At 32.6% G+C, this 12,136-nt stretch overlaps 1 protein-coding gene across 1 annotated transcript; it reads left to right on the top strand.

Annotated features, from left to right (window-relative positions):
* Positions 1-986: 986 nt before the first annotated feature.
* On the top strand, positions 987-6,386 carry LOC134719370 (tyrosinase-like protein 2). Its single transcript, XM_063582374.1, has 3 exons — positions 987-1,453; positions 4,447-4,568; positions 5,481-6,386. Exons 1-3 carry the CDS (start codon positions 1,019-1,021, stop codon positions 6,358-6,360), a joined length of 1,437 nt encoding a protein of 478 aa, XP_063438444.1. The 5' UTR covers positions 987-1,018; the 3' UTR covers positions 6,361-6,386.
* Positions 6,387-12,136: the final 5,750 nt, after the last annotated feature.

The raw sequence follows: 12,136 nt of genomic DNA, 5'->3' as shown, positions 1-12,136 counted from the left end.
ATGATAGGTTTTATTTAAATTTGGCTTGTAACTTGTATGTGTAATGATAGGTTTTATTTAAATTTGGCTTGTAACTTGTATGTGTAATGATAGGTTTTATTTAAATTTGGCTTGTAACTTGTATGTGTAATGATAGGTTTTATTTAAATTTGGCTTGTAACTTGTGTGTGTAATGATAGGTTTTATTTATAATTGATTGTCATGTTTCAGCTTACTATCCCCAGTATCGAAAATAGACGACGTATTGACAGACGTGCGACGTCATTGGGATGTCGAACACTTATCCCGCCTTTTCTTAACCCGATCTGTTACTTTAGTAAATAACATTTAAGTGACATTAACCATACATTACCTTAATCAAATACACATTTTTCCTCGTGCATGTAGGTTAAGGAACAATTATTTTTGGTCTAAATGAATATTTACCTTTTTTAATACTGAAGCATGTTTAAATAAATCAAAGATTTTTTGTGTGCATGACATGGAAAATTGGGTTAAATATTTAACCTTTTTTAAAAGAATAATGCATTTCCCAATAAATAAAAGGATTGTATGTGCATGACACGGAAAATTGGGTTAATATTGGTTCAAAGTTTAATATGTCTATATAAGGATTAAGTAAGAATTATGGCTGATAACATTGTTCCTTAGCACTGTTCCAATAAAATTTGATGACGAACCGGATTTAAGTTTAAGATAGTTGCTAAAATCATTTGTGCTTGTGTGTGCGTGTGTGTTGTTTTTTCTTTGGAGGGGGAATTGAGAACCCCGTTATCTCCGGATTTATAACAAGTGATAAAGACCCAATAGACATAAGTTAATCTACACATTTATCCGTCAACATTGAGATTTTGATTTCGAATTCGAACTATTCTCGTAGCGAGGTATGCTCGACTCCAAACTTTATTCACAAGAATTGTGATTTTTTTACGGTTGAACTCGATTGTGCCAAACACTAACAAGATTCCGTTTATACTTTTAGATGATGTGGACCATATTTCTCCATTGGACAATCTTAATGAATATGGTATGGATATCTAAAAGTGAAAATTTAGTTTATATGAAAAAAGGTAATGAGTTGATAAAAAGGAATAATTCTATGGAGAGTAATGGCGGCTTGTCAAAGATACGTAGCTATGCTGATTGTATTATTTACGATTTAGCAGAAGCCGAGGTGAGAAATTTGTCTTTAACTAAAATCCGTCAAAACTGTAACGAATTATTTATACAACAGACACAAATATGGAAAACAAACATGAAGGACATCAATGTAGCCAACTATGTCAGCCATTTATTAAGAGGAGTGCATTCTGGGATTGCAGATTACCAAAAGCGGAAGAAGAGGAGTATATTTGGTGTTGGAGTTTTGACCCGGAAGGAAATAAGAGAGCCTCCCTATGATGATAATTGGGGTCGGTATGTTAAAGCCGTTAGACGTTTGAAACATAGCTATGTAAGTGTTACAGTAACTTTATGTATTAACATTCTTCAATGCAGACATGTAATTTATTATTTTGAGAACAGTTAAACAATATATGGTGCTATGGAGTTGCGTGTGAGTTTTATATTAAAGCTTTGTTCAACGTTATTTCGAAGTCTACGTAATAGTCTGAAAGATGATCATAAACAAAATAATAGCACATGTCAACTGAATCTGCCACATACAACGGTTTCATTTTCTAATACATATATACACAAATATTCTAGCAAACAACATATTATTTTAAAGCGTTTTTTTTTTAACCAAATCTGGTTTAAAGCAAACATGAGATCAAATACCCTCTTGATAATCTGAATTTCTTTATATTCAATTCAAATAGAGGCAACAGTAGTATACCGCTGTTCGAAATTCATAAATCTATTGAGAGAAAAAACAAATCCGGGTTACAAACTAAAACCTGCGGTTAACACATCAAATATAGGAGGAGAACTACGACACAACAGAAACACAACATTACAATACAACACACCCAGTAACAAACAATAATAATATAAGAAAGGTCATTTTCCTGACTTGTTACAGGACATTTTCAGAGACAAAATGGTGGGTTGAACCTTGTTTTGTGGCTGCCAAACCTCCCGCTTTTATGCCAATGTTAAATATAAAATTAAAATGACAACATTGCATGACAGGACTACAATACAAGTAAATGGGAGAACATATTGGACAAAGAAACACACGAATAAAAGCTAAGATACCAGGTTTAAAATTTAGAACGGTAGACGCGAGTTTTATCAACACAAGACAAACCAGTGACGCTCTGATCAAAGAGTTCAAAAGCGAAAACAAGTACAAAGTTAAAGAGCATTGAGGATCAAAAGTTCCAAAAATTTGTGGATAATACGGCTAGGGTTTTTTGCGTTGGATATGAACATCCTTGTTATTTAGAATAATTCATACTTTTGCAACCATTTTTTTTTAAATGACTATAAAATAGATATACGTAATAAAACCGAAGTGGTGACTAACTACAGGATGAAAACGGATACATAAAACAACATAAACCAGCACATAAAAAAAATTCACAGCCGAATTAGACAAAGCGATGAACGCATTTGAAATTCTAAAAGTTTTCCATAAATAGGATAGAATCCAAGATTAGGTTTGTAATACTGATAAAACATTTATTTATAACAACGAAAATTACAATACTAATTAATATCAAAATGAAGTAGTAATTAGATAAATTATTAACCTTTATAAAATGTTATATATTTTTTTATCCAAGATCCAAAATACCGAAAAGCAATCATACATAAATCAGGATATAAAAAAAATCTAAATTTTACCCTTTTAAATAGCACATCATGATGAAGTTGTGAATTCGGTGAAATTACATTAAATTTTAAAAGGAATGCCTTTTAAATATATGTACAGGCTAAATTCCTTATACAGGAATCATAGTTTACCTTTGATAACTATTTACACAACTGGGTCGATGCCACTGCAGGTGGACGTTTCGTCCCCGAGGGTATCACCAGCCCAGTAGTCAGCACTTCGGTGTTGACATGAATATCAATTATGGGGTGGTCATTTTATAAATTTTCTGTTTACAAAACTATGAATTTTTCGAAAAACTAAGGATTTTCTTATACCAGGCATAGATTACCTTAGCTGTATTTGGCACAACTTTTTGGAATTTTGGATCAGCAATGCTCTTCAATTTTGTACTAGTTTGGCTTTCTAAAAATTTCGATTTGATCGTCACTGATGAGTCTTATGTAGACGAAACGCGCGTCTAAATTATAATCCTGGTACCTTAGATAACTATTTACACCACTCGGTCGATGCTGGTACTTTTGATAACTTTTTAAATAATCTATCATTACCTTCAAACAATTACAATTTACACGCGACGATAAAACCAGAATAGTTAATAATAAGTTAATCAATAAATATATTTAACCAAAATGAAAGATCAAAAAGACATTTCTAAAGCAAAGTATGTTTAATTTATGCCAACATATCCATAAAACGTTAAAGACAAAATATTGAACTTCTGCATGTAGAAACATAATTAACGAATACACTCTATTGTATCCTCCTTTAAGAATTCAGGAAAATTTCACCTAAGACTAATAAATTTTAAACCTGCAGAATTTTCGAAGTTTTTTGTCAGTTGCTTTTCGAGTCCTTGAGTTTCAAAAACTCTGATCATTGTCATTTGTATAAACTGCATGTAAAAGAGATGTGTGTAATACCAAAGGAACATTTGCACTTTAAAGGCGAAAAAAAACTGACGACGCCATGGCTGAAAAAAGAAAGAAAATACCATCATACTAATAACAGTACACACAAAATTACATAATTTTTTAATTTGAACTCAATCATTCTCTTGTTTCAAGCTGTAATAGCAAATTAGAAATAGCAATTTAAAGATTTAACTATTCAAAGATCAATTTAGAGTGAATTTATCAGTAGTATTTCCTGTTTATTAAAACACAAATGAAAATTACATTCACTACCTTTTTATACCTACACAGCTACTTTTGCACAGGTACTATTTATGTACTAAATAAATACAGAAATAGGAATTTACTTTTAATATTTTGTACAATTTCTTTACTTTAAAACTATTGTAATATTTAGCTACTTGTATTTTACAGTACTTGATTTGTACTAAATATTTTGGTACAGAAATAATACATTATTCCATGTTTGAAAATCATAACTTTAAAAGGTTTGAAATAGAAAAACTTTCAAAATGCTGAAAATGTAACGGTAGTAACCAAAAATCTGTAGTAACTAAATTTCAATAACAAATAATTTACTATAAAATACAGGTGCCTAAATACTACAATAATTTTAGAGTAACAAAATAGTCCTGAATATTAAAAGTAGATTTCCAGTACTACAATTTTTTAGTACAGATATAGTACCTATGCAACAGTAGCTGTGTAGAAGAAGAATATATTGAATTCTAACTTTCTTCATCCTTGTTATAGGATATCAGACCAGACATGAACACATATGATGTCGTAGCCAACCTTCATACTGACGCGAAGGTAATTCCAACAGCACACGACGGACCAGGCTTCTTTGCATGGCACAGGGAGTATTTACGAATGTAAGTATAGTGATAAAGTCGGACTCCATACTGACGCGAAGGTCATTCCGACAGCACATGACGGACCGGGCTTCTTTGCATGGCAACGAGAGTATTTACGAATGTAAGTATAGGGATGAAGGTAGTCTGCATACTGCAGCGAATGTAGTCCGACAGCTCATGCCGGTCGAGTTTTCTTTGCATGGCATCGATGGTTTTGTCATATCTAAGTATAATGATCACGATTTACCATAACATGTTGCTGCAAAGATCATTCTAACAGCTCATGACGGACAGAGGTTCTTAACATAGCATTTAGAATATCACCACCATTAAAATGATGTAGACAATCTACATACTGTAGCCAATGTCATCAAACAGCTCATAACGAATCAGGTTTCATTACAACTGCAACAAGCATATTTACGTAGATACTGAGATAAATCCAGGATATATGTGGGATTCGTGTTGCTTTGTATTGTGTTTTATGTTAATCTTTTTTTCTTTTCCCCTGAAACTATGAACTTCCATTTCCCCTTTTTCCTTTCTTATTGTTAGATTGTATCGTTTGCCTAACCAACCATCAGGAAAAAGAGGGGATTAAAATATAATGCAAATTGCCGTTTTGAGGTCGCAAAATTTTCAACGCGAGGATACTATGAACGATCCTTTCTGGAAACTTGCTTGTCAATGTTGAATGCACCTACACGTTTTAATGCGTTATTTTAAAATAATCAATAAAAATACATGTTTTATACTGAGTATTCACATCATTAGCTTGTAAATTTTTACTATGTCTTATTCGTAAAATATCAATAGTATAACAATGCCATAGATGTCATGTCATTCACTTATGTATTGTAAAATGTATGTATGCACCGTACTTTAAACACCAAAAAGATCAATAAAATTTAAAAAAAAAATGCATTTTAGAATGGAGATTGCTTTGGGTTGTCCAATCCCATATTGGGATACTACTCCAGACCATGCAATGAACGATCCCACGGAATCTATCGTCTGGTCAGATAAATACTTTGGCAATGGATACGGCGTAGTTCAAACAGGAATTATGAAAAACCTACCTACATTACTTCCGATTATTCGGAACATAAACAATGCTGCATGGCTAGTATCGAAAGATGACATCAAAATGGCGTTAAAGAAACCAACACTATTTGAATTCACCGAATCTTCCCCCTGTGCGAAAGAAGACAGAACACAATATAGTTGGGAATGTTTTCATAAAGGGATTCATGATTGGATAAGTGGAACGATCGGACCTTCAAATACAACTACTTTTGATCCTATATTCTTTCCAATTCACGCATTTATCGATAAGGTATTTGAAATTTATAGGCAAAAACTAATTTCAAAAGGCATCGATCCAGCAGAAACTTATCCAACAAAATCAATTAAAAATCATGGACCGGACCACAAAATGATATGGGTCCCAATTTTCCCGGATGTAGAACATTTAACCAATCGACAAGGATATGACCACGAGCTAGCAGCATTGACAAAATATAGTCTCGGACCTGTTTGTCCACATTGTATGAACAGTGACGATTTATACTGTGACGTCAGTAGGCAATTATGTGTTTCAAAAGAGCGGAAAGAGAAAGATAAATCTGTCATAACTACAATAGCTACTATGACACCGACTGGTATCGTCTTCACTGATACCCTAGAACCAGATAATCATACTAGAGTAAAGCGTCTCATAGAAAGGACAGGGAAATTCCCGTTTGGTAAAAAGTTCAATGTTGGATCACGTGATAGTCGTACTCGTAACGACGGAACATCTGTTATTTAACGAACCGGGAGAATAAATTAGTTTGGAATCTGGTACTATGCGTTTATTTTTTAACATTTGTATATCCATGTCATATTTCAGCACCATATTAAAACAACAACAAAAATAGGAATATATATATATATGCCCCAACCTCACTACTATGCATCCATGTTCAGTCATCCGTGAACAGTTGACCGAAAAAAAGTTGTAAAAGTTGAACACGTGTCATATGTTGAAATCGATGTGATCCCAACCTGAATACTCCCAGTTAACCAGTACCATACCTTCTTTACCTACGTTGCAGTTAATATTCATTTCTATTAAGATAATTCCCGTTACGTCTGAAAAAAATCCAAGGGAGGACACTGTATTGTGTTCATCGTGTTGTTACACATGTTTTGTATGTTCATCGTGTTGTTACACCTGTATTATGTGTTCATCGTGTTGTTACACATGTTTTTTGTGTACATCTTGTTGTTACACATGTATTATGTGTACATCGTGTTGTTACACATGTTTTATGTGATCAACATTTCTATTATAGGATTACATTGAATTATGCAGAACTTACATATAGTACAAAACTTACAAGTGATGGGGCATTGTATTTTACTGTATATGTTCTAAAACTTACTATATGTAACTCGTGTTTGTTAGATAATCCTTTCCTTACATGAATTTAAAAGTACATGTGATAATAACAGATTTAATATTGATGTACCGGTTCTATCTTGAAATGAAACGTCTCTTGTTTTTCTTTTTTGTAATTTTGATCTCAGTCTGCTTTACGAATAACCAAAAAACTTATAATCAAATTAGACAAAATTCCGTTATGCATTCTAGCTTACAGTGAGCAACACAGCACAATATATAAGAATATGTCTATATGTTTCCATAAACTACGATCGCACAAATATGCATCCATGTTCAGCCAACCAACAGTCAAAATTTTGAATAGGATTTTTTAAATTTCAATACGAGTCATAGGTTTAAATCGTTGTACTCACAACTTGAATAGATGTAAGAAGGTGTGGTATGAGTGCCAATGAATCAACAACACATTCAAGTCACAATTTGTAAAAGTAATCCATTATAGGTCAAAGTACAGTCTTACAAACAGAGCCTCAGTCAAATCAACAGTAAAACTGCACAGGGCACAAAACCGGACGAGTGAAAAGCCATTCAAACCGGAAAACGTTCTAATATATATAAAAAGGTTTCAAATCGATGTAATCTCAACTTGAATAGATATAAGAAGCTGTGGTATGAGTGCCAATGCGGGAACCTTCCATTTAAGTGACTTATTGTCAACGTTAACCATTATGACCCAAAGTGCGTTTTTTTAACATAGAGCCTTAGTCTAACGAACAGTAAACTATAAAGGGCACACAAACGACTAGCTTTAACAATTCAAACGGCAAAGTCAACCGTGTAATCTATATAAAAAAACATAAACGAGAAACACTTATGAACCACATCAACAAACGACAACTAATGAACATCATATTCCTTACTAAGGATATGAAAGACAGGTGAACACAAATGCAACAGGTCTACACGTTTTAATAGATACCAACCTTTACCCTTATCTGAAACAATAGTGGAATATCACACTTTAGAAAGATTTTTCATATCCAGTACACATTCATTTATCTATGCTGCAGTTTGGTATTCTTTTCTATATATAAATAAATAATAGCCCTGTTACGTCTGACAAAACAAAAGTGAGGGCACTGCACTGATTTATCGTGTTGTTAAATATGTTCAACATTTCTATAATAGGATTACTTTAAATTATGCAGCACTTACATGCAGTACACAATTTACATGTAATAGTTCATTGTATTTTACCGTATATATTTTCTAAAACTTCTATATGTTACGCGTGTTTGTTAGATAATCCTTTCCTATATGTATTTTAAAAGTACATGTGATATCAACATATTAAATATATTTACAGGTTTCAACTACTAAAACATGTATCTTGAAAGGAAAACATATCTTGTTTGCATGCAATTTGGATCTCAGTCTGCTTCACAAATAACTACAGAAACTTATAATCACATTAGACAAAAATCCGTTATGCATTCTAGCTTACCGTGAGCAACACAACAAAAAAGATCAGAATATGTCTATATGTTTCCATAAACTACAATCGCACTTACAAGCATCCATGTTCAGTCAACTAACAGTCAAAAGTTTGAATAAGATTTTTTGAAGTTTAATACAGGTAAAAGGTTCGAATCGATGTAATCTCAACTTGAAAAGATATAAGAAGATGTGGCATGAGCGCCAATGTAGCAATTTTCCATTCCAGTGACAATTTGTAAAAGTAAACCATTACAACTCAAAGTCCGGTTTTTAACACAGAGCCTTAGGTAAACGAACAGTACGCTATAATGGGCACAAAAATGACTAGTGACCAACCCTTCAAGCCGGAAAGCCAACGGCCTAATCTATATAACAAAAACGAGAAACGAGAAACACATATGAACCACATCAACAAACGACAACTACTGAACATCATATTCCTCACTAAAGATATGAAAGACAGGTGCAAACAAATGGAGCAGGTTTAAACGTGTTAATTGGTACCAACATTCATCCTTATCTGAAACAATAGTGGAACATCACACTTAAGAAAGATTTGTCATATCCAGTATACATTTATTTATCTATGTTGCCGTTTGATATTCCTTTCTATAAATATTAGCCCCATTACGTTTGACAAAATCCAAGTGAGGGCACTGCACTAGTTGATCGTGTTGTTAAACATTATTTAACATTTCCATGATAGGATTACATTGAATTATACAGCACTTACATGCAGTACACACTTTAAATGTGATAGGTCATTGTATTTTATCGTATGAATATTCTACAAACTTTGATATGAAAGGTGTTTGTTCAATGAGTGAGTCTTTCTTGAAATGAAACATCTCTTGTTTTTTTTTGTAATTTAGATCTCAGTCTGCTTTACAAATAACCAAAGAAACGTATAATCACATGAGACAAAAATCCGTTATGCATTCTAGCTTACCGTGAACAACACAACAAAACAGATACCAATATGTCTATATGTTATATAGGAAGATGTGGAGTGAGTGCTAATGAGACAACTCTCCATTCAAATAACAATTTAAAAAGTAAACCATTATAGGTTAAAGTACGGCCTTCAACACGGAGCCTTGGCTCACACCGAACAACAAGATATAAAGGGCCCAAAAATGTTTGAAAATCATAATTTAAAGAGATTTGAAATAGACATACTATCAAAATGCTGAAAATGTAACGTTGTAACCAAAAATATGTAGTGCCTAAATACTTAAAACATGTTACACAGAGGAACAAGTGATAAGTATGCTACAGTTTCTTATTATTCTTAATGCTTATCTATGGAATCAGTAAAACTCCAGATCAAATTTGCGAAAGGTCTTCTAAATGTTAAATCAAAGGCAGTAAATACAGCTGTATTCGCTGAATTGGGAATGTACCCTATTGGTATACAGGCCCTCAAGTCTTCTGTAGGATTCTGTGTACATATTTTAAAGTCAAATGAAAATGAGTCTTTATATTATAATGTTTATGAAGCTAACAAGCAGTTAAATAATGTATTTGCTTCAAAAATTAAAATGCTACTTTCAAAATCAAATTTCACCAATGTTTTGGAAAATCAATGTACATTTTCTAAAAAAAAACGATTACTTTTAGCCGTCGCGAAGAAGCTCAATGAAAATTACTTTATATTTTGGAAAATTGTCTCTTTAATGATGATAATTCAATTAATGGAAATTAACTAAGAACCTACAGATACTTTAGTAGAGTATGAACTAGACAAGTGGTTTACTTTTTAAATTGTTATTTGAATGGAGAGTTGTCTCATTAGCACTCACACCACATCTTCCTATATCTATGGAATATTGTGATCGCTTTTGGTATTATTTCTGTACCAAAATTTTAATTACAAATCGAGCACTGTAAAATACAGCTACGTAAATTGTACAATAATTTTAAAGTAAAGAAATAGTATACAGCTATTGACTGGGTGTGAGGGTAATAGCAAGTTTGTTGTCCCTGGGGTACCAATTATTGCTCGAGGCAAAGCCGATATTACCCGCACAACCAGTTATTAGGTGTTTTATTATACTGAACAACATAGCCATTTAATGTTTTTATATACCGAATAACTTATTTTCTAAAAGTGTATATATATTTTTCATCTGAAAGAAAAAGAAAAATGTCACATAACTTTACATGCACATGATGAACTTTACTGTTTTTATAATTCATTTTGTATTTATAAATATTTCCTTAATTTCAATCAAAACTTGAAATACTTGTCTTAAACTTTCCGTGCTTATTATAAAGCTTAAGTACACCAACCGCAAATTCACTTCTAATATACGGAGGGCGAAGTCATATTATGAATAAGGTACTATATTTTAGATCTTTTAAAAAATTCCCGTGAAGATTTTCTTTCTCTTTTATAATTGCTTCTTGTAATTGCAATTACAATCAACACAAACAGATTCCATCTATATAATATTAGAGTGAGTTTGACGTTGCAAAGCATACGTAACCAAGCAGAATAGTCAATGACATCATTATCGTCCAATGAAAGAGGGACGAAAGACACCAAAGGGACAGTCAAACTCGTAAATCTAAAACAAACTGACAACGCCATGGCTAAAAATGAAAAAGACAAACAGAAAAACAATAGTACACATGACACAACATAGAAAACTAAAGAATAAACAACACGAACCCCACCAAAAACTAGGGGTGATCTCAGGTGCTCCGGAAGGGTAAGCAGATCCTGCTCCACATGCGGCACCCGTCGTGAAAAATAAGCATGAAAAATTACAGGAAGATGATTATGAAACTATTAACCGGGGCAATAGTATTTGAAACTATTGACTGGCAAATGGTTCTGTGGAATGAAATAGCCAAACTATTTCATTACTTTTTATAAAGAAAAAACATACTGAGGTATAATAATACTTAATATCAAAAGTAAATTTTCAGTACTACAGATTTTAGGTACAAAAATAGTACCTTTTCAAAATTGGCTGTGTATGTTATGTTCTGTTCATACATACTATTATGGTATAATACTTAACCCTCAACGGGAGAGATTGTATTTGATTTTCATATGTTGAAGACATAAGCTTTTAATCAGTTGAATTTGAGTCTGGAGCTGACATTTCAGTTACTGCTAGTAGTCCTTTGTTAATTTGTGTATCAGTGTTGCCTTATACTTAGATTTATACCTCGAACTTGACATAAATAAGTACCAGAAACTATTACAAACGAGACGATTTTATATTTTTGAATTATTAATCCCCCCACCTAATAATCAATATACCAACTTCACCTGTATGTGGGATACATATTTCCAAAATTATTCCGTGCTACTCCTCCTGGGCTGACCGACACAAATGTTTGAGCAGAAATTTGATGAACCAGGGGTATGTCAAACAACGTCTAGTCCTTGTTTCAGTTAACGTTCATAGGGAGATGCCAAACTCTTATTGGTAAATATTATGTATCAACTTTACCAAATAATACACAATGTTCTTCAATTGTAGATTCTGGGTACGGACGTTGATTATCATCTCAATAACGTTTTATGGTATTCTTTTCTTTGTCTTTGTTGATGTAACTTTTACTGTTTATTTAATTTTTAGTAATATCCATTTGACGTGTAATGGTATTTATACATCCCGTCATTGTGTTGGTAATGTTAATTTTTGTATTCTTGTCTTTCATGTGTGCTGGTGTGCTGTGTCTGTAC

Source organism: Mytilus trossulus, chromosome 5, assembly GCF_036588685.1.
Source record: "Mytilus trossulus isolate FHL-02 chromosome 5, PNRI_Mtr1.1.1.hap1, whole genome shotgun sequence".
NCBI lineage: Eukaryota > Metazoa > Mollusca > Bivalvia > Mytilida > Mytilidae > Mytilus > Mytilus trossulus.
This window is presented reverse-complemented; position numbering and strand designations above follow the sequence as displayed.